Source organism: Larimichthys crocea, chromosome I (genome assembly GCF_000972845.2).
Source record: "Larimichthys crocea isolate SSNF chromosome I, L_crocea_2.0, whole genome shotgun sequence".
Taxonomy (NCBI): Eukaryota; Metazoa; Chordata; class Actinopteri; family Sciaenidae; genus Larimichthys; species Larimichthys crocea.
The window spans coordinates 27,567,829-27,591,086 of record NC_040011.1 but is presented as its reverse complement, the minus strand read 5'-3'; the positions used below and the strand labels follow the sequence as shown (position 1 = coordinate 27,591,086).

The following is a 23,258-nucleotide window of genomic DNA, read 5'->3' as shown; positions in this document are numbered from 1 at the left end:
CCGCTGACACCTCATCTGCCTCACAGAGCTGTGCAACTATTTTAGCTGTAGTACAAGATATTAGATATATTTGTATTTCTATTGTTGATAAATATTTAGTGTTGTTTTTGGAATTATAATAATATAGTAACATGCAGGATTTGTCTCTTACCAGGTTGCACAGATGACATCTTCACAAGTGATCACTCACCTGTTTTTGCCACGTTCCAAGTGGGGGTGACATCACAGCTCAGCTCCAAAACAGGTGCGGTCATTGTTGTGGACACAAACAGATGGAATATGACTGAATCTCTTTATTGACTGAACAGTATTGTTATGCATTTGTCTGGCACAGATCTAAATTCAAGCATGGAGCGGGCCTGGATAGAGCTTGAAGGCATCGAGGCCATTGTGAAGACGGCAAGCAAGGCAAAGTTCTTCATTGAATTTCACTCGTCTTGCCTTGAAGGTATGGTGTCACATCAAAGAGAGATTTTATATCAAGCATTATAAAACGGTGGCAAAAATGCATTCATATCTTTCTTTGCAGAGACACGACGTTCAAGTGAGAATGACTCACAGAGCTGTGATGTTCCCGGGTTTCTCAAACTGGGCTGGTCCTTCAAACAGCTGCCGAAGGTTTGAGGCTCAGTCTGTTTGGGAAATGGCTAAAAATATTGTTTGTTTTTGAAGTCAGGTTGTTAACTTGTGATTTGTTTGTGTCTGTCATAGCTTCTTCCAATCATGTCCGACATGGAGTATCTCCAGGATCAGCACCTTCTGTTGTCTGTCAAGTCATGTGATGGGTTTGAGTCATACGGTTGGTTATTATTTTTTGTCTAATTAGCCCCCACTGATAAGGAATGACAGTGTAACTACAAACAGTTTATTCATTTCTTGCTGTGTTTTCATACAGTTTGCAGATTTCAGCTTTAGCTGAAACTCCAAAAATGTATATTAAAAAGCTGAGCAGCAACATGTTATTGGAATAACGCAACTGTCTGTCAACAGTTTCATTCACTATTTTTGCAATATTGATTGAATTGAGTGTTTTAAATATACATTTTCTTTTAAGTGCTTCAAGTCACCTACAATATCATTAGGCCATTATGTCTCATTGATCAAATACAGTAGTTCTGGGGGGTGGGTCCCACCATCGGGGTACAGAGCCACTGCAGGGTGAGGTTGATGACCAGGGAGTGAAACTAAGTTGGATGAATATGATTTACGTTGGAAAAATAAGTAAACAATTAAATATTGTGCTAACCTTTCCGTCAGACATTTTTCAGCTTCTGAAGGGGAGAAGCACTGATCTTAGGAATAATCTTTGTTTATAGGTGAATGCTGTGTGGCTCTGCACTCACTCACTGGTGCATCAGAGCAGTTTGAGACATTTTTGAGTCACCGTGGCGAGGAGATGGGCTCCATAAGAGGACGGGTCAGGATCCATGTGCCTAAAGACAGACGAGGAACGCGGGAGAAAATCTATGGTGGGTCAGCCAGAACTTTTCCTCTTTTACTCTTTGCCTCGCTTGCACTATCACTTCCCACTAAGCTTTCACCTCCACTGTCACTGCATTCTTTGACTCTCCTATGAGTCTCACATTGCTTCCTCTATTTGGTTCCTCAATGATCCCTGGCTTGGCTTTATACTTGCTGGTATCTATCGACCGCTTCCTCTTTTGGCTCCTGATTGAATGACCCTGACCAGATGCATCCTGAGACACAGGACAGACGAGTATTATGTCACAGGTCAGGCACTATCACAAAACACACAAACCCTACTATACTGTGTGATTGTAAACTGACACACACTGCCTTTAGCCTACATACACACACATGGACTTTGAAGACACTTTGCGTTGTTCATTTCCTATCATTTGGATTTTTTTAGAGTTGTTTTGTTTTGAGAAAGATCCTGGGAGGGGACACATGACTCCTGCATCTACACGGGTTCCAGTAAACAGGTGAGGACCTCTTCATATTTCTGTGCATCAATACAAAACAGTAGAAAAATCCTTTATGAGCTCTTTAGCTTAGGCTTAAAAGTCCTTTTGAGCATGACAGCACATTTTATAAGTTATATTTTTCAATATAAACAACCCTGTTTCTCCCTTTATTTCACACACACACACACATATATATATACATATGCATATATGTATATGTGTGTGTGTGTGTGTGTGTGTGTGTTTTGACATTTGACGAGCCTTCAGACACACTGCTCAAATTGTACTGCCTGGATTGTATTTCATCTTCCCACCAGTAGCTGTAATCACATGCCCACAACAGTGCAGCCCTTATTTGCTATTTTAAACACAGTTCCACTTTTGAACATCTGAACACCTGTAATGTTAACAGCGAGTGTTAGCAATCATATCACAAACTCTTGTGAAGAAAGTGAGTGAGGGCTGAGACACTCTTGACACACTTGATAACATAAAATCGTAGCTTACTTTTTTACTTTTTTAAATTTAAGACTTGTCTATTCATTGCAGGTCTTCAGCAGCAGCTCCTCCCAAACTAACTCCAAGCAGCTACACAAATCCTGCCTACTTCATCTTTGAAGGTGTGTCAGTGGCGCGCAGGGTGGAGGAGGCACTCCCCCAGCGAAAGGACCCACAGGTGATCTGGTCTGGAAATGAGGCCTTGCAGCTCCCAAAAATCTCAGGACGTCAGGGTCAGGGCTTTGACAGAAGACCCTGTCGCAGATCAGACTTTACAGAGATTGAAATTCCAGCCGTCCTGCCCCAGTACACTCCAACCAATGACCTTCACACACCCCAAACCAACTCCTCCTATCAGCTTTTCCCAGCCAAAAACCCATCTCCCATACCTCCACCATCAAGTAATGCCATGTCACAGTACCAGGAACAGACTTCACAACCCAGAGACAAATACCAAAGTATAAATATTGTTCAAGACTCTATACTGCCTGAGAAGAACCTGAGGAACTTGTATATGAATCATTCAGCAATCATAAGGGAAAAAGCCAAAAGGGATCAACATCAGCTTCTCCCAGAAAGGACCAATCCCATCAGGGCAGCCAAGGCACCATCAGCTTTCCCCTACATCCCCACTCACATAGCACATCGTCAGACCTCTGTTCCCTGGATAGTGGATCAGCAGCCCTCCGGACCTACAGGAGACAACTCCCTTACTGCTTTGCAAATTGCAAAGTCACTCAGCGAGGTTGACTTCTTCCCCACAGAGCAGAGAGGCCCATCCATACCAAACCAGAGGCTTGGTTATAGAAATGGCCCTTGCAAGCATGCAGATAGAGGCTACAGCTGGGAGAAAGAGGTAGGATACTGCTTGCTAAGACAGTTTTTAGAAGATGTGACTGGTTCTCTGTAAAAAAAGAAAAAGAAAAAAAGTCTCCCTTCTTTATTACGATGCAGGTGTCTGTCCTCCAAGGCGCACCAGAAACTGTACGGGAACTTCTCAGTGCTCTGGGTCTTCAGAAATACACCTTGGGACTCAGCCTCAATGGCTGGGATGATCTGGATTACTTCAGGTAAAATGATTTTAAATAACATGTTACAGCAGCCACACTTATACAGGCTCATGACAGGGTGTCATAGACAGACACAAATAATTCTAGTCACATTATTAAGATTTGTGCATTTACAGAAATTCTATGTTTGGTTGAAAGCAGTCTTGCTTTTGGAACTTGGCTTTTAAGTGCCAATTTCATCTCTGAAAAGAAATTACTCTGCTCTTTTTTCTTTTCCTCTTTTTTTCCCCAAACACATTGCTCCATTTCTGCTTCACTATGTCACCCATTCATACAATTAGAAGACCAGAATGAAAACTATAGCATGCATGATGTAAGTTCCATCAATGAATAACCTACATCTATTAATTGAGTTATATTTTATTCCATTCTTTATGTGAGTAAGACAGAGATACCCTCTGTGTTCAGAAGACGGTTGCATTAATCACTGGGACCCCTATGCTGAAATATATGTAATTTAATTTTTTCTTCTAGCATGCCACATATGTGGGTGACATAGTGTGCAAATTTCTTGAGGTCGCTATAGGGACAGTGTTAAATCTTAGATTGTTATGGAGACACTGATTTTCATCTTGATACAAAATAGCTATGTTTGTGTTTGGGAAAGCAGGCACCTTTCTGATTATTACTATGGTAACCAAGGTCAGAGGATTGGGCTCCCAAGACACAACAGACGACATCTACATAACATAGAAACCTCGACAGAGTCAGATAACAATGTCAGACCACTAACATATTACCTTGTGTGTAGACTAATGACCAATTGGCTTATACTTACTAACACCTTATACTGTAGATGCATTGAGTATGACTATTTATGAACAAAATAGTTCTGTCACTGTCCTGAGGGCATATAAATGAGTTGATGAGAGGACAGCTTCTTCAGAATTGAGGCGGCATCATGTCACGATAAGTGTACTGATGAATCCTCTATTCTCCGTGGCCAAGCTTTAATCAGTGTAAGACATCTTGGACTGTAAAGGTATAATCTTTACAAAACAAGTAAAAAAAATATGCTTTGATTTTGTGCCATTTCTCCTCTCCACAGTGGAATCACTGAGGAGGATCTTCGTGCTGCAGGAGTGACGAATCCTTCACATCGCCGCAGGATCCTCGAGAACCTGCCCAGGAACTGGAACTGACACAGAGATGGCAAACCTCGCTGGTACGAAGACTCGTAGTCTTCTCAGTTAGAACTGGAAGCGTGTAAGAACTGAGAACTGAAAAGAGGACACGCTGATCGGCTATCAATCACATCAGCTGGACTCACCACAGCCCTGACATCTTTTCATTTACTCGATCAATACTCTTAACAATAGTTTGTCTGTGTCAACACAGAAGGGAACAAATGCAGGAAGCACTCGTTTCACTCCTGCTTTACTCCTGTGCTTTATTCATCTATCCATCTTGGCGGATAATAAAAGAGGTGGGTGATATGAATGGAAAACCTGGATGCGTATCACCATGTACTGACATTTAAACAAATATTGATTATGGTCTCATTGATTTTTATTTCAAATGAATTGTAAATGACTATAAAAGTATAGTCCTTTCATTTCCAGTGTTCACCCAAGGCTAGTGTTTACCATTCACCTTCATCCCTTCTACTGTATGCTTTCCAATACTCTGCTATTATTGAGCCTAGATCTTGTAAAAGCCCTGTTTTAAACAAATGGAGCATAAAAATCCATAGCTGTACATATCTACTGGAACATTGTCTGTAAAGTTGATATAGGAGGACTTACCATCTCATTTTGTTTACTGTCTCATAGTTGCTCATGTTGCTATCGTGTCACTTAATCAGTACCTGTGTCCACTGTGCATGTTTTATGCAGCCTTTATAAAAGTAAAGTGCATAAAGCGACTCTTGACTGTCACCAAGTGTTCCCAAGTGTTATGTCATGGTTTTAAGCAGTAGTGGCAACAGAAAAATCTTTTATTTAAGTACACAAATCACCTAGACACGTACTTAATGCATATGCGTTACTAAGATATGTCTTAGGGACTTATCTTGCCTGTTTAAAGAGTCGAGAGATTGTGAAACCAGAGATCCATCCATATTTATTCTACGAAATTCACAAGGCAATTGTTGGTGTCTAATTTCTGTTTATCTCTAATTCGTATTTTACATTCTTGCAGATATTCGTGTTGAGTGAACAAGTTCTATAAATATGATTACATCAGTTATGTTTGTGAATACTCAATGACATTATGGCATGATGAACAACAGTGCGAGAGCTGTACTTGTCAGCTCAGTTAAATGCCTGATCTCAGCAGAAAGACATAGGACGGTTGAAAATCTGATCCTAAAATAACTCACTTAGTGTGTGACTGTCTGTGTTTTTCTAGAAGCATTTAGTTGAGGTGGTTACTTATTAAAGCATGTCCAAACACATCCTTTTTTTCTCTGGAAACAGCTATGGGTTAACGGCCGCTGTGTCACTGCTATACTTACATTAGTGATGTCATCACATGAAGGGGCCTGGGAATTTTCAAAAACATGCACTTCAAAGGAAAAGGGTGACAAATATTGAATGCTTTCCATATAAACCTCATCAAATTTAACCTAGACTGGCATAGCTGCCCCGTGATTATGCAAGAATTTTTTCGAAAAACATGTTTATTTAGACATAGTAAAGTTTAAAGATCCCCTCTGGACCCCTCTCAATAGTTTCCTTTGCGTAATAATTAGTGTGTTGTGTGGTTTTCCAACAATAGGTTGAAATATCTTCTATCTAAATATCTAAAATTCTTCAAATTCCACAGCCCCCTCCCTCATTGAATATTTGCCAATTCAAAAGTTTAACTTCAGTGGAAAAATACTTTTACCTCCAGTGCACTGTTTGTGTTTTCATTTCCACAGTAGATAGTAGTTTCGAAGTTGCAGTCTGGTTGGGATTGACAGTCAAACCAGTTGTGATAACAATCATGCTGTACATGTAGGTACATGACTTCTCTTGTCAAACTCTGTAGATTATTCTGCACTGGGTGTTTTTTTTATTTATTTTTGGAGTGGAGGGGAGACATGAACAAGTCAATTGTTTAACAGTCGACAAAATGAATTAATACCCTGATAAAAGCTTTGTTTGGTATGTTGATATGTTTTCCATCTGTGAGGTGCTGTAAACCAATGCTGTACTTTGAATGGGCTTCTGATGAAGAACATGCTTTGTCAGTGGCCCACTCACATTCCTGACATCTAAACCACAGAAACCCAATACAGTACGTAAACACAGAAAACTCACACTGTTACCACCAAACTGACCCACACACACATGATGAACATGATGTTACTGCCTCTTTTAATGGGGTGAAGGGGGTCTGGACTTTCCATGTGAGGAGGATTTTCACCGCCATGCTTTCCTGTAGTGGGACCAGAAAACTGAACTTCACTCTGTGTGCTCTTGTGCTCTACGTGAACAAAGTCACATTTTATGTTCTGCTATCAACCTCAACGTAGACCATAAAAGGGTCATTCAAACCAAATGTGTTCATAGATTTTGGGTTACTGGGCATGGATATGATCTTGTTTGCAATCAAACATTAGGTTTATTATTAACCTTAGTTTATCCATCCTGCCTACTTTTATTTCTTTATGATCAGACTTTACAGTTATGCACCTTATCACATGAATCTTAGAGAAATGCTTGAGAAGATTGCTGAGGAGACGAACCAGTTCTCAGCTGACAGTTCTCAGCTGCTTTTTTATAACAGCTATACTATATAAGTGTACAGCTGTGCAAATATTAACTTCTACAACATTTTAGTATGACTGTGAGTGTATTCCTAAGACACATAATCATGACAAAAAACATAATCATGTCTTTGACTTAAAACATGCACATTCAAACATTCAGTATTAGCTGCTAAGTGTCTGTACTCATACTCAACTGGTGTTAAGAGTGCGTCATGTGGGTGTTAACATGTGAGCAGTTTTTGTAATGTGGCTCCAAAAAATTGCAGAATCTGACTTTTTTATGTGTTAGTTGGCTAATTTAATTGTACAGTGTTACATACAAGCTTATCATAAATGAAACAATAAAATATATTTATATTCTAGTATTTAAAACAAAACATAACATCTGTAATAATGAATAATCAGTGTTTACATGTAATTGGGATGTGGTAACAGTTTCACATGTTTCACTGAACTGAAAGTAACTTCCACTTCTTTTTTGGGCGGAAGTTTTGTCCACTCAGCATCGACACTTCCCATTTCAGTCTTGTAGTGTGTGCCCTCCATGTGTCCTGCTCTCACTGTCTCTGCGGCGGTGCCATGGACTCCAACACGACTTCCACAGGAAAATAACTTTTAAAACCTGTGCGGCTTCAGGGAACAACAACACGGCGGACTGAGAGGAGAAAGTGCCGGGCTGAAAAGTAAAAGTTGTGACACTACGAAGACTTCTCTGTGGGAACAGTGGGATCGAGAGCAGCCCGATACCAGCGCGTCTTTAGGGTCCCGTTAGAGTGAGTATCCACCGTGTCAGGATAACTGTGTTTGTATGTGTCTGACCGAGAATAACATTGTTGAGAACTGATCAGGTTATTTCAATGATCGTCTAAGCATTTAAACATGTTAACCAGCGGTGGTGGAAAGTAACAAGTGCATTTACACAAATACTGCACTTGAATACAATTTTAAGTTACTTGTACGCAGGGAAGTATTGTATATTCATTCAGATTAAACACAAATATAATCAACAAATTATATAATCATATACATGTACTGAGATCAGTGAAGTCGTATACTTATCCGTAATAACACATCATCACTAATTTGTTGTTATCACTCATTTGTTGATTATATTTGTGTTCTAATCTGAATGAAAATACAATACTTCCCTTCGGGTATATATATATATATATATATGGTGTTGTGGTGTTGTATGTATATATAATATATATTATATATATATATATTAATATATATATATATATCTATATATTTCATGTTTATAGGCAACCATGACTAAAGTGAGAAAAGTATCGTAGCAAAAAGTAGCTGATAAATCCACTAAAAGTATATATATATTATCTATATACCAGCGCAAACGTAGAACCTATTCAATAAACCGGACATTTAACAAGTAAGAGAAACAATACCACAGTTAAAAAAAAAAAAAATTAAATAATAATAATAATATAAATATCTTACTGAAATGGGGCGTTCTGCATAATGAGTACTTTTTCTTTATTTGGATATTTGGATGCTGATACTTTTGTCTAATTTTGTAGTTTTTGAATGCAGGACTACTAATTTTCAAACTGTGGTATTGTTTCTCATACTTGTAAAAAGTCTGAATACCTTTTCTACCACTGGTTGCTTTATACCTCTATCCCACTACTACTACCCAGAAGGAAACACTGTAGCCCTGACTCTAACTAAATAACATTTTTCTCTTTTTGCTGTATTCATATGGCAACGTTTACTTTATCTCAATTTTACTGAAATGTTATAATATAAATGCATGTTTTACTGTTTTGTTGTGAAAACGGCAGTCTTACTTTGATAAGACAAAGAGACATCACATGGCCAGGAAATCCTGTTTGCCCATTTTTCTTTTTTCATGGACAAGTGACACTGAGAAGGTCATGCATCACAATCTCACAGAGATCAAGGTTTACATCTTCAAATGCCCAAAACTCAGAGAGCTTCAGTTTGCAGTGTTAAAAACAGAGACAGGCATCAAATCCTCACAATTGAGAAGCTGGAATCATTGATATTTTTTCTCGATAAATGCAGTTGCCAATTAATCTTTTTGTCAACTAATTTAAATCTACATGTGTATTTCTCTATAAATAATGTCAAAGTCTTCTTTTTTTCAAGGTTTGGTCATCTGCCTGCTTGAGAGTGCGAAGTCACATCACTATGGAAACGGTCAGCAGCCCTGCCGCGCACAATCAATCGGTGTTCACCTCGATCTTAAACCACAGCTGTCGCTTTAATGAGGAGTTCAAGTACATCCTGCTGCCTGTGTCCTACAGTCTGGTGTTTGTGTTTGGCTTCGTGCTCAATGCTACAGCTTTGTGGCTGTTCCTAAAGATGCGCCCCTGGAACCCCAGTACGGTGTACATGTTCCACCTCGCCCTGTCCGACTTCCTGTACGTCCTCTCCCTGCCCACCCTCATCTATTATTATGCCAACCGCAGCCACTGGCCCTTTGGAGTTGCCGCCTGCAAAATAGTGCGCTTTCTCTTCTATGCCAACCTCTACTGCAGCATCCTCCTTCTCACCTGCATCAGTGTGCACCGTTACCTGGGCATCTGCCACCCCATCAAGGCGTTGACCCTGGTGAAGTCCCGCCATGCCCACCTAGTGTGTGGCATTGTGTGGGGTGTGGTGACCTTGTGCCTGGTGCCCAAACTCATCTTCGTCACTACCTCCAGGAGGGACAATGACACCCTGTGCCATGATACAACCAACCAGAAGTTCTTTGATGAGTACGTGCAGTACAGCTCTGTTGTCATGGTTCTACTGTTTGGCATACCTTTTCTGGTCATTGTGGTGTGTTACTGCTTGATGGCGAGGACCCTCTGCCGGCCCAGACAAGGATTATCTTCAAGTCGGCAAGGCGCCGCCTCCCATCAGAAGTCCATCAAGCTCATCATTGTGGTGTTGGTTGTGTTTGCTGTGAGCTTTGTCCCATTTCACATCACACGCACGCTCTATTACACCTCTCGCATGTTAGATCTTAACTGTAGATTCCTCAATATTGTCAACTTTACTTACAAGATCACCAGGCCCCTGGCCAGCATCAACAGCTGTATTGACCCAATTCTATATTTCCTGGCTGGGGATCACTACCGGTCCAAACTAATGTCTGTTTTGCCAGGAAAAAGACAGACGACAAACAGCCAAACACCTGAACAGTCACAAACACAGCCGAACAACAACATTGCTCTGGTCTATAAGAACTCTGCCGCGATAGCCAGTGGAGAGATTGAGAGATAGCGTCAAATCTGTTGACGAAATCTCAAGTATTAAACATGTATTAAAGATTTCTGCTCCAGGCAAAGCTAACAGTTTTTATGCCATGTGCAGAATTGTTAAATTGTCCTTCTTTTGCACTGAGAGGTTTGGAAGAAAATCGGTTTTGTGTAACATTTACTTACAATACTTGTGTTTGCTCTATCGAATCTCCATCTAATGGATGTGTTAACAAGTATAAGGACCATGGTTCAATTCCCCTCACTGTCACGTGTTTAATGTGTTTGTAAGCTGAATTTCAAGTTTGAACCTGTACCCTTTCCTTCTGTACAGTCTACCACAAAGGGATTATTACGTGAATCTCAAGTTATAATAGATGGTATTTATGTTGCTGCAGTGTTGTAGTACTCGAGCACTCCTGGTCTCAAGGTTGAATCTGAAGTTGATCTTAAGACCACTTTTTGGTCTGTGTCTCATCTCAAATCGACTGCATCTATACACAGCCTCATCTCCGACAAAGAGGACTCAGGATTTTATTTTAAGGCCACAACTGCTGGGATATCAATCATTTGTCTGATTTATTTGTTAACATTGTCACTGTGATTAGATACAAATCTTCCTGCTTCAGATGAAAATAACTCATTTACTGTTATTTGACTCAATTACTGTAAACGGCTGTCGTGCCTCCCCGCCCCCTTTCAGTGACAGAAGAAGAAGCTGTGGCTTCCAGAAGAAGAGCTGTCAGCCAAATCTTTTGTAATAAAACCTGATAACTTAAACAACAAAGAGTTAATTGGAATTAAGTGTCCAAAAAACTCAGAGCAGCTTGTAGTTTCTGCATTGTAATGTTGGGACAGTGCCTCACCCAAAGAGATTTGATAAATATTAGTTACATAATAGCTACCTAAGTAGGCTACATACTCTCTGCTCTTGGTCAACGGTTTAGGTGATTTCGTCAACAACACTGCGCTACTGCAATGTGTTGTGGGAAAATGATGTTTATGCAGAAGAAAAGGTATATTTTCAAATTATGAGAACTGAAACTGAGACACTTTGGGTGAAAGACTTTGACACCAGTGGTCACAGGTGCATTAAGTAAATCATAGATGATTTAGTCATTGAATTGTTGTCATCTTGGGTAATAAGGTCGGACAAGCTCAGATCTAAATATTTAAGTTCATAGCTATTATTTCTATTGTAATGTCTGACCAAAGATGACAGATAGCTTTGCCATTTGCCTCAAAATTGAGACAGTTATGAGGCAATACTTCCTGTTTTATCAACAATGTCTGTGTGTTACCCAGAAACTGCAGCTACAGCCAGTACAGCTCCTGATTCCAGCTGTTTTTATCCTTCAACTTTCACAGCTGTCTTTTGCTCAACTATGGAGGAAAGCAGCGAGGCTGATCTGGATCAGCATATCTTTTCAAACCACCCACGCCTCATTAGAAGGATATGGGATTTTCCTTTTTACCCTTTTACCTTTGGGATTGATGCATGGAATCTGAAGGCCCTTTTTTCTCAGTAATCTAGGCTGAACTCCTTGATAGTTTTGCAGATTGTGAAAGCAGATTTGGAAAGTTTTACTTAATGCTACAGAGCATTTGTCCGTCCACCCTTGTTTTTAATGTTGATGTGTCACATGGTGTTCTCATTAAGTACGACCATTCTCTATATGATGTTTTTTTGTGATTACAGTTTGATATGTATCCCCAAGTGTTACCATGTGAAGTCACGGTGTATAATATATGTCACATGAATTAACTGCTAATACAATGATGCTTCCCTGCCTGGTTAGTGTGAATTCACCCACGATTTCCTGAAACTCTCACTTCTTAGTCAGCTCAGCCTTATTAAAGGAACAATGTAAAGTGATCTTCAGATTCATAAGAAAACCATGCAATTTACCACTTCTGTAAAGTTCACATTTAGTCATACTGAAACTATACCCCCAACTCCACTTGCTGAAAACATACAGTGCAGTATAGCTTTCTGTGAATTGAAAGCAGAGTAAGCTATACACTGAATATTTTCCATTGGAAGTCTTAGTCACCTCGGGTAAGAGCACTGGATATATAAACACTGTAGCTATGATGAAATGGTTTTACGTGAGCAGGATGAAGGGCAATGCGTACACTCCCAGTATAAGATGAATGCTTTGAATCTTGTTTAACATTAGAAAATATGCAGTATTTCCACACTGTGTGACAGCTTCTAATTTTATTCTTGCTTGTTCTGGTACTTTATTGCTGATACGTGATGCTTGCATTACTATTACATCAGAGCAGGTTTGATGTCATTAAACAGACATAATACAAAAAAAAAAATCTTCTAGTAAAATGGTAACAGTAGGGCAGTCCCTCTCGTAAGTTTTCTCAGCAGACTTACAAACTGTTCTTCATCTTGTACTTTATTCTACCGACTCTTAGCATGTAAAGCAAATTCATGTGACTCTGACAAAGACCTCCCCCTTTTAAGCATGACCTAATTTTTGATCATTAGAATAAATCTAATAAAGGTTTGCCAAGAAGACAGGGCAGTTTGTGCACATTTCAAGGCACATTTCACCCAGTGGTAATGTAGCTCATTTACTCCTCTTATGTAAGCTCATGAGCGCCTCCCTGTGGTCTGTTGGTGTCAGGTGGTTGTTCTCAGGAGGTCAGCTCAATTACTTAGCCGGGTGTGTCTCAAGTAAATAAGTCAGATGGTTTACTGCCTGAAACGACATTTTAGTGCTGTAAAACTGTCCTAAACCTTCTTTTATTTGAACCTTCAGTGTTGTCTTGCAAACAAAGAAGGATATCAGAGGAAGGTAGCCAGCACACGACCCAGCCAGGTAAGATGTTCAGGATGTAGAACCTGCAAAAGTGCTGAAAACACGCTCTGTCCTTTTTTAAGTATTTGTGTAAAATTAAAATCTTAACTTGAACAACTCTGCAGACTGGCAGAGGACACAACCATCGACCCACCCTCCACTGATAGTAAATAATTTTAAAAAACAAACATTTATTTTGTGTTAATCATGTGTGTCTGATTCTGTTTCAAGCAAATTCTGAGTCCGGTGTAGTGGTACAGTGTACATAAAGCAAACATTAAAAATAACAGAACATAGGTATCTTAATATTGCAAAGTTGTTACTTACGGTGCATACAAAAGAGTGTGCCAAAGAGATGATGAAGGATCATTGAGGGCAAAATGCACCCTATTATTTGTACTGATGATGCCCTTGATGTGATGTGATTCCAGGAAAGTTTGCTTGTCTGGAAATTCTCCTTGAAGGATGAAAAGAATATCTGAGCTGAATGATTTTCTTCATGTTTTGTGTCAGGCTGAATGACGAGCCACAGAAAAAAAAATCTACCTCTGCTGGGATCAAGAAACCGTCTAATAACCACTTAGATCAACTCAAAATGCGTGACCATCGAGGTAAAAAGAGCAGATTTTTAATAGGAGGATATTGTGGAGGAACATTTTTTTTCCCCTTGTGGCTGCTGGAAATTCTTTGTCTCAATCATGCTGCTGGCTTTAGGTTTTTATAATCAAATCAAATAATATATGAAGCTAAATAGTCGTGCTGACAGAACGTGCTCCACCTGTGCTTTCATTTACATCTGAGGAAACCATTTGTTCTGTAGAAATGGTAAAAAAAGTACTGTCCGAAAAATATCTATATTAAATACTGACAATTATACAATACTTAGGCTATGTGCGCGGTTGCTGTAATTCACTAAGAGTTTTAATATAACAGTTGATTGGCTCGAGTAATGTTAGAGGGTGGTAGATGCACGCCTGTGAGTCAGCAACCCGGGTATCTTCGCCCTTTGTAAGACATTTTTTGTATTGAAGAATATGACGTCGAGATGTCTGCGAAAGAAAACGCGTTAATTAATGTTAATTAATGCAGATTTAGGCGTGTTTTTAAAATTTAGAATGGTGGTATTTGTAACTTTAATTAGTAAATGTAGCCACTTTTATTATGACACCAGAGAATATTATATATATATATATATAATATATAGATAATATATATATATGTATATATATATAAATGCCTCAGCCAACAACTTAGAAAATAGATTTCGGCATTAAAAAATACAATTATGTATAAACATAACAGACTCCCTCCACCAGTAATTAATGCCAAATGATTAAAGTTAATAAAGTTGTAGCCTATGTTTACTCTCATTTATCCTTTCAACCAGTTTCTAAAAAAACAAAACAAAACAACTAAATCAGGCAAATTGACCCACCGCTGCCGTTTAATTAGCCTGATTATTTGATGGGTTTTATTTGGATCTGTGTGCGTCTCGATTCTGCACATTTACATGAATGAGGTGCAGCCACCTCCTTACCCTCTCCCACACACACACACGCGCACACACACCACCCTTAATCGACCATAATGCAGACAACATCACTGAATAAAACTCTTGGGCTGTGAGGATGTCTGCATGTGCTCAAGGACACACTGTGGTTAGTGAGTGCAATCAATGATGAGAGAGAGAGAAACATTTTTTTCCCCCCCTTCTTCTTTTATTCTGATAGAAATATAGAAAACTAACCTGGCTGTGGAGGACACCTCACACCACTTTGAGAAGTGTGTTCAGCTCCTTGTATCCATCATTATTATATGTGACAAAGGGGTCCTGTCTTATCCGATGGCACTGACTTTAGAAGACTCTGGACAAGCTTTTCCGTCAGCTTAAAGTCTTCACCTGCAGCAGAATCAGCTTGAAGTTGATTTTTTTTTAAATTTTTGAGTGTAGGGCTGTAACATTAAGACATTTTCAAATATCATAAAAACAAAAATAAAAGCAGATTGGTCAGTGAAAATATAATCTTAAACGACTGCGCTCTAAGGAAATAAAATGTAATTGCGAATATAGACAAATTTACTTTTAATTAGGAGGTGAGATTTCTGCCAGTGAAATTAAAAACACACACACGCACACATTGTGTATTGATTGTGAGGTACGCCTACACCTCGGCCTAAAGTGATGCATTTGTTGAACCTTGAACATTTTTTCTATGTTTTTCTCTTGTTTGCCAAATTATAAAGCAGAGATGTGGGATTTCAAGGACGCATGGGCTTCAGTTTAATCGAAGAGGCTGAGAGTGGAGTGGAAGAGTGACACACAGAGGAGAGTTCATTATTCTGCTGAAAAGGAAACCAATGGCTTTTACAGTCGCCATGGTAACTGGCCTTTCTTTTGCCGTCAGACCTATGATAAGGTATTTCACAGCATTAAGCACAATTATTGCAAGGTAAAAAGGGGAAATATTGCTTTCCGATGCTAATAGATGTTAGATATTGATTGGCATGGCGATTCATATAGAAGTGTGCCCCAACTGTTTCACCTGCCTGACTCTCTGCAACACTGCAAATTTAATGGACGTGATGGTGGATAGGCCTTTGTGGCACTGCTGGCTTCAGCTGCTCTTGCATCTTTACTTTACCTAGATATCAGGAAGAAAAAAAAAAAACACACTTTACTTGTGACAGCAAGAAGATGAAGACAGATTCTTCAGTGAAATGAAATGGTTAGATAAATAGAACGAAAATTGCAACAAAAAAAAAGAAGAAAACCAAGAGGTAGCCGTGATTAGTTTTTCGTCTCAATGCCTGCATATCTTTCCAGCTCCTTTGTTGCAAAATGTCTCATAACATAAATACTAAACACGCAGTGCTTCCCATCATTAGCATGTCATTCTGTTGTCAAGTGACCCTGCCTGCACTCTTGCACAATGGCGGGTCGGCCTTGGCAGCAGTGAGGTCAGCACCAAGCATAAGTCCAGGCCATGGGGGGTGGTTGGTTGGTGGCAGCCCGCTTAGTTGGTGAGAGGATGGAGGATTAGTGTAGTGGAAAGCATGGGAGCTTGTGTGTGCGTGTGTGTGTGTGTGTGTGGGTGTGTGAGCATGAGGAGGGATAGGGTGGAGGGGGGCAAATTGTTTTAACCCCTATTACAGCAACTGCATGGCGCTTCTCTTATCTAGGCCGCTGCAGCCACTCATTAATATTCCTTACATATGGCAGTGCTTTCTGTATCATTGTCTATTAATGGGAGGGATAATCGCTCATTCAATTATCAGGCAGTCAGCAAAAGACCAACCGTGCCTGCACACCCCTGGTTCACACAGTGGCACAGCCCAAAACAGAGGTGTGCCAGTGAGAAGGTGAGAGCGATAGCAGGGATTACAACATATTAGCTACTTTAATAAATCAGGCGGCTGGAATAATGTGAAGCAAATAGGGATCTGTTGGCGAACAAGAAACATGCCTGAACTTTGCAGCAACAAAGCAGAGGAGGGCGGTATCTTAAACCATCTTCCTGTTTAACTTAAAAGTCACACACCACTCTCGCACACATCAGTGTCACGGCCACGATCCATGTGACAGTTTCAGATGCCTTTAAACACTGAGACGACTCCTTTTGTGGCGATGACCTGTGGTCAGAAAAGGCAGTCGATAGCTGTGTGATAGACTCTTATGCCTGCGCCGAATAAAGCTTGACCCTGATGTGCGCAGGCCAAAGATCTGTGAAGTGATCAAATGTTGCCGTTCATCCCTGTTGATCTGTGCTTTGTGGCCTCAGGACCCCACGCTGTCTGTCTCCCTGCTGCCGGGGGCCACGGCCTGGATATGAGGGGGTTACTGATAATAGTGTGACCTCTGGCTGTTTTGACCTGAAGAGACCTTGTTGAGTCAACACTAGCACACACACACACACAGAGAGAGAGGGAGAGAGAGAGAGAGAGAGAGAGAGAGAGGAGGAAAGAGGGATAGTTTGAATAAGGTTGTTTAGTTATCCAGTGCACTGAGTTTTCTTCAGGAGGTGGGCCAGGAGATTGGGAGTGCAGAACTGTTGCGAGTGGGGGTGTTTTGGGGGAAGTGTGAAAAAGATAGGAGGTGAAATGTTAACAAAATCTTATAAAAATCCGTAGTTTGATAAATTTTCGCATTTTGAATGAACCGAAGGCGGCTGTGGCTGTGGAGGGCCTTTGTTGGAGGTCCCATTTTCTCTGGCAGAGCAGCACGCTCACAGGGTCAGCGAAGTTACGAAAGTAATTAAAGCTTGGTGATTCACTGCCTGCTGCAGAGAAAAGAAAGCAAGCTGTCATTCTGATTTAGAAAAATAAATTACAATTTTAATAATGGGGGAGGATGGGGGTGCGAGAATGTCTAGAGCCTCGGTGGGTTTGGGGGGAGGCGGGGGGTGGGCATGTTGGGTGGGAGGAGGGGGTCGAGGGGGTTGCTGGCTGTCTACTTATCAATAGTTGCAATTTTTTGAAACCGCATCGGTAGTACATTGCGAGAGCACAAGTGCCCTTAAAAAAAGAAAACCCTGGAACATTAACATACTGATTTCATGCGCATGGCAAAGGGCCTGAGCCAATATCAGAGAGGACTCAGCACTCCTATTGTCTGCTGGGACTCTGGTCCCCTCTGATATGAAAATTCAATTATTTTATAACTAGATCTGGCGCTGCGTTTTGACAGTCGACAGTAGCGCCTTGCCAGCTGCATCAGTGTGGGGGACCAGAGGCTCCTGATAGCGAGAGGGAGGCCTTTCAGACATTGACATGTTTTTGGGGGACAAGATTGCCTAAATGTGTTGCATTTAAGGACTGAAAGTTAATCTAATGCACCACCATTATCTCACTCAGGTAATTCCAATGCCATCCTCAATCTATGTTTACGCTCATGCACGCAGCCGCATACTCACACATCCATTCATTCTTGAGCACTTTGAATCTGATTCCCAGGCTTTCTGCATCCAAACAGGTAATGTATTTATTTATTTTTCTGCGGGGCACATTCTCTGGCAGCCCGGAAACTATATAAAATAGAAGTTATTTTCTAAGAGACATCAGCAGTTTCTAGGTCGTAATTCTGTAGGAAGACACACAAGAAGACATTCCCAATATGAAATGGTGCTCAGTATCACAAATCTTTTTTTTTTTTTTTAAAAAGGAACAGTTTTGCAAGTACTTTTATACTTTTGCACCATTTGGATACAAATAGTATATACATACAATAGTTATATACAGAGTTACATGCACTTCACTGTGAATTATTGAACACCTTCCCCCTAAATTTTTACAAATAACTTTGTCTGACGGAAGAAAAAATAGAACTTTCTGCAAATGCACGGGTTGTTTTGTTGTCATATGTCTTTTAAATTCAGAATTTCCTCCCCGTGTTAATGTCTCATTAGTACAGACACCAAAAGTTTTGAGGTGCCATCCACGCAGGCACATAAGCTGGCCTATTTTCCCAATTTAAGGGACAAATCCTTTCATTACCTCCGTGGCTCATTGTGTGTGTTCTGAGGGGGGTCTGTTAAGATTAGGGAACAGGAAGCAGCCCTCTTGGTATGGCCCTCTCTACTCAGACCCTACTGTGTTGCGCTTATTAACCCAGCCTGAGAGAAGACGTACCTGCCTCCCCTCATTAGGCCGTGGTGGAGTACGCGCTCAGCCCGCAGAAGAATGGAACATTAATTAGTATTCTCTGCAGGGGGAACTGCCATTAGCACTTAATTAGCAGTAAGAGTACCATTCAGTCGGGCGGCCAGTTAATGTCTAACACAATATGTTCTGTCTTTTCCCTCTGTGTCACGGTAAAATGCTGATGAAAGAGCTTGTTGTTTGTGCATGTGTGTTGAGCAGAGTGCTGCCTCTATACAGCTATACACGTATATGTATATAGCTTTACGTGTTATATGCTATTTAAATATATCTAGAGATAGAAAACCTCTTGAAAATGAGATGATGCATGTCAAGAGGTTTATCCTGATGTGATAAATTTGATTTGGGTGAAAGCTGGTCTTGAGGCACAGTGAAGGCCTGTGTTCCCTTCATCCTTACCTCTATCAGATTTAACTCTGTGTGCTTCCCTTTCGCTACTGTTGACCTCCATGAGGTTCAAACGTTATATTCTCACCCTCCTGCTCGGCTCGGCCCGGGGTGGTAAAGTGGGTGATTAGGGGATTGAGGTCAACTTTCCCATTGGTCTCAGGGAAGTTCTTTTTGATCTGCTGAGTAGGCATTCTTCTCTCTTTTCTCTGTGTCCTCTGTCCAACACCGTCACCACCGAGGAGCACAAGGGAGGCTGTTAACCCACCTCGGTCCACTCCCCGGCCTCACTGGTCCTCCTCTCTCCCCCTGCTCTCACCCCTCCTTCCTTCCCCACCAGCAGCTTTTTGAAGGCTGAGGCGGATGGCGGCGGTGGTACCTTTCACTTCCCGAAATCTGAGAGGCGGAGAGCTGTCATTTGCCAATTTGGCCTGGATGGGGCGGACAGTGGATTGAATGTCGTTTTCCCACCAGGCTGCACCATCCAGACCAGCAGGGGAGGGAGGGGAATGTAGGGAGTGGGGTGTAATGCTAGAGTAAAATTAGAGCTTTGATGGCAGCTAATAGTGTGTGATGGGTGGTGCTGACACGGATTTCCAGTAAAGACGCCACAGGTCCCCTCTCTCTCTCTCTCTCTCTCTCTCTCTCTCTCTCTCTCTCTCTCTCTCTGAGATCCGTTTATCCACAGATTGCACAAGTGATCACAAGCTGCAATCACAAGATACGGAACAATCACAAAGTTTGTGAAACAGGACAGGAAAACAGGAATATCTTTGTTGCCTTGTTTGTGTCCTGATTTCTGAGGCCGACATGCTGCGGCACATTTTTTTTACAAATCCAATTTATCCTCAGAAACAGTTTAATGTCCCTGGTTTATAAGGTGGGTGCAGGCTGTTTTTAACACATACAGGGCTAAAAAAATATGCTAAGTTAATAAATTATGAAAATAATCCTGATCTGGGTCACATGGAGGAGAGAGAGAAAAAAAGAGGGATAGTTTGAATAAGGTTGTTTAGTTATCCAGTGCATGAGTTTTCTTCAGGAGGTGGGCCAGGAGATTGGGAGTGCAGAACTGTTGCGAGTGGGGTGTTTTGGGGGAAGTGTGAAAAAGATAGGAGGGGAAATGTTAACAAAATCTTATAAAAATCCGTAGTTTGATAAATTTTCGCATTTGGAATGAACCGAAGGCGGCTGTGGCTGTGGAGGGCCTTTGTTGGAGGTCCCATTTTCTCTGGCAGAGCAGCACGCTCACAGGGTCAGCGAAGTTACGAAAGTATTTAAGCTTGGTGATTCACTGCCTGCTGCAGAGAAAAGAAAGCAAGCTGTCATTCTGATTTAGAAAAATAAATTACAATTTTAATAATGGGGGGAGTTGGGGGTGCGAGAATGTTCTAGAGCCTCGGTGGGTTTGGGGGAGGCGGGGGGTGGGCATGTTGGGTGGGAGGAGGGGGTCGAGGGGTTGCTGGCTGTCTACTTATCAATAGTTGCAATTTTTTGAAACCGCATCGGTAGTACATTGCGAGAGCACAAGTGCCCTAAAAAAAGAAACCCTGGAACATTAACATACTGATCATGCGCATGGCAAAGGGCTGAGCCAAACAGAGAGGATCAGCACTCCTATTGTCGGCTGGGACTCTGGTCCCCCTGATATGAAAATTCAATTATTTTATAACTAGATTGGCGCTGCGTTTTGACAGTCGACAGTAGCGCCTTGCCAGCTGCATCAGTGTGGGGACCAGAGGCTCCTGATAGCGAGAGGGAGCCTTTCAGACATTGACATGTTTTTGGGGGACAAGATTGCCTAAATGTGTTGCATTTAAGGACTGAAAGTAATCTAAGCACCACATTATCTCACTCAGGTAATTCCAATGCCATCCTCAATCTAGGTTTCGCTCATGGCACGCAGCGCATACCACACATCCATTCATTCTTGAGCACTTTGAATCTGATCCCAGGCTTTCTGCATCAAACGGTAATGTATTTATTATTTTTCTGCGGGGCACATTCTCTGGCAGCCCGGAAACTATATAAAATAGAAGTATTTTCTAAGAGACACAGCAGTTTCTAGGTCGTAATTCTGTAGGAAAACACACAAGAAGACATTCCCAATATGAAATGGTGCTCAGTATCACAAATCTTTTTTTTTTTTTTAAAAAGGAACAGTTTTGCAAGTACTTTTATACTTTTGCACCATTTGGATACAAATATAATTACATACAATAGTTATATACAGACTTACACTGCACTTCACTGTGAATATTGAACACCTTCCCCCTAAATTTACAAATAACTTTGTCTGACGGAAGAGAAAATAGAACTTTCTGCAAATGCACTGGTTGTTTTGTTGTCATATGTCTTTTAAATCAGAATTTCCTCCCCGTGTTAATGTCTCATTAGACAGACAACCAAAAGTTTTGAGGTGCCATCCACGCAGGCACATAAGCTGGCCTATTTTCCCAATTTAAGGGACAAATCCTTTCATACCTCGTGGCCATTGTGTGTGTTCTGAGGGGGGTCTGTTAAGATTAGGGAACAGGAAGCAGCCCTCTTGGTATGGCCCTCTCTACTCAGACCACTGTGTTGCGTATTAACCCAGCCTGAGAGAAGACGTACCTGCCTCCCCCATTAGGCCGTGTGGAGTACGCGCTCAGCCCGCAGAAGAATGGAACATTAATTAGTATTCTCTGCAGGGGGAACTGCCATTAGCACTTAATTAGCAGTAAGAGTACCATTCAGTTCGGCGGCCAGTAATGTCTAACACAATATGTTCTGTCTTTTCCCTCTGTGTCACGGTAAAATGCTGATGAAAAGACTTGTTGTTTGTGCATGTGTGTTGAGCGAAGTGCTGCCTCTAACAGCTATACACATAATGTAAATAGCTTTACGTGTTTATGCTATTTATATATCTAGAGATAGAAAACCTCTTGAAAATGAGATGATGCATGTCAGGAGGTTTTATCCTGATGTGATAAATTTGATTTGGGTGAAAGCTGGTCTGTGAGGCACAGTGAAGGCCTGTGTCCCTCACCTTACTCTATTATGATTACTCTCTGTGTGCTTCCCTTCGCTACGGTTGACCTCCATGAGGTTCAAACGTTATATTCTCACCCTCCGCTCGGCTCGGCCCGGGGTGGTAAGTGGGTGATTAGGGGATTGAGGTCAACTTCCCATTGGGTCTCAGGAAGTTCTTTTTGATCGCTGAGTAGGCATTCTTCTTCTCTCTTTTTCTCTGTGTCCTCTGTCCAACACCCGTCACACCGAGGAGCACAAGGGAGGCTGTTAACCCACCCCGGTCCCACTCCCCGGCCTCACTGGTCCTCCTCTCTCCCCCTGCTCTCACCCCCTTCCTTCCCCACCAGCAGCTTTTTGAAGGCTGAGGCGGATGGCGGCGGTGGACCAAAGGGGAGGAGGATACCTCACGTCGAGCTGTCTATATGAAGGAGCTGAGAGCCTGATGCGAGCTGTCATTCGTTGCCTGGATGGGCGGACAGTGGAGTGAAGTCGTTTCCCACCAGCTGCACCATCCAGACCGCAGGGGAGGGAGGGGAATGTAGGGAGTGGGGTGTAATGCTAAGTAAATTAGAGCTTTGATGGCAGCTAATAGTGTGTGATGGGTGGTGCTGACACGGTTTCCAGTAAAGACGCCACAGGTTCTCTCTCCTCTCTCTCTCTCTCTCTCTCTCTCTCTCTCTCTCTCCTCTCCTTCTGCCAAGCAGTGACACACCTATAAGATTAGTGCGGGCCCTGCCTTCTTTCTTCTCAGAGCTGTAATTTCTTCCTGATCAATGTAATATACATCTCCAACTCCAGGCAAAGGGCCAGACCGGTCCTGTTTTCCTGTGCTCCTTCTTCTCTCACACACAAGCATATATATATATATATATATATATAATATTATATATTATATAATATATATATATATATATATATATAGAGATATATATATATATATATAAATATAATATATAGAGTCA

At 41.3% G+C, this 23,258-nt stretch overlaps 2 protein-coding genes across 6 annotated transcripts in view; both read left to right on the top strand.

Annotated features, from left to right (window-relative positions):
- inppl1b (inositol polyphosphate phosphatase-like 1b) overlaps window positions 1–5,382 on the top strand; it is a 28,916-nt gene extending 23,534 nt beyond the window's left edge. For all 4 annotated transcript variants that reach the window (XM_010736587.3, XM_027272583.1, XM_027272661.1 and 1 more), the window contains 9 exons: window positions 155–244; window positions 335–448; window positions 530–618; window positions 712–799; window positions 1,317–1,469; window positions 1,874–1,946; window positions 2,478–3,282; window positions 3,381–3,496; window positions 4,545–5,382. In XM_010736587.3, the coding sequence (XP_010734889.1) occupies window positions 155–244; window positions 335–448; window positions 530–618; window positions 712–799; window positions 1,317–1,469; window positions 1,874–1,946; window positions 2,478–3,282; window positions 3,381–3,496; window positions 4,545–4,638 (1,622 nt within the window). In that variant the 3' untranslated portion in view covers window positions 4,639–5,382. The remainder of the gene's footprint in view (window positions 1–154; window positions 245–334; window positions 449–529; window positions 619–711; window positions 800–1,316; window positions 1,470–1,873; window positions 1,947–2,477; window positions 3,283–3,380; window positions 3,497–4,544) is intronic.
- Window positions 5,383–7,705: 2,323 nt separating this feature from the next.
- Window positions 7,706–12,222, top strand: LOC104923484 (P2Y purinoceptor 4). Of its 2 annotated transcripts, none has more exons than XM_010736588.3 (2): window positions 7,706–7,966; window positions 9,327–12,222. In XM_010736588.3, the coding sequence occupies exon 2, from the start codon at window positions 9,369–9,371 to the stop codon at window positions 10,449–10,451; it is 1,083 nt and encodes a 360-aa protein (XP_010734890.1). In that variant the 5' UTR covers window positions 7,706–7,966; window positions 9,327–9,368; the 3' UTR covers window positions 10,452–12,222. The 2 variants fall into 2 exon arrangements, with proteins under 2 accessions (XP_010734890.1, XP_019111861.1); XM_019256316.2 differs by having other exon boundaries at window positions 9,311–12,222.
- Window positions 12,223–23,258: the final 11,036 nt, after the last annotated feature.

Bases quoted from the DNA above. Each gene is read 5' to 3' on its own strand.
- LOC104923484 (XM_010736588.3), top strand. From the start codon at position 9,369: ATGGAAACGGTCAGCAGCCCTGCCGCGCACAATCAATCGGTGTTCACC.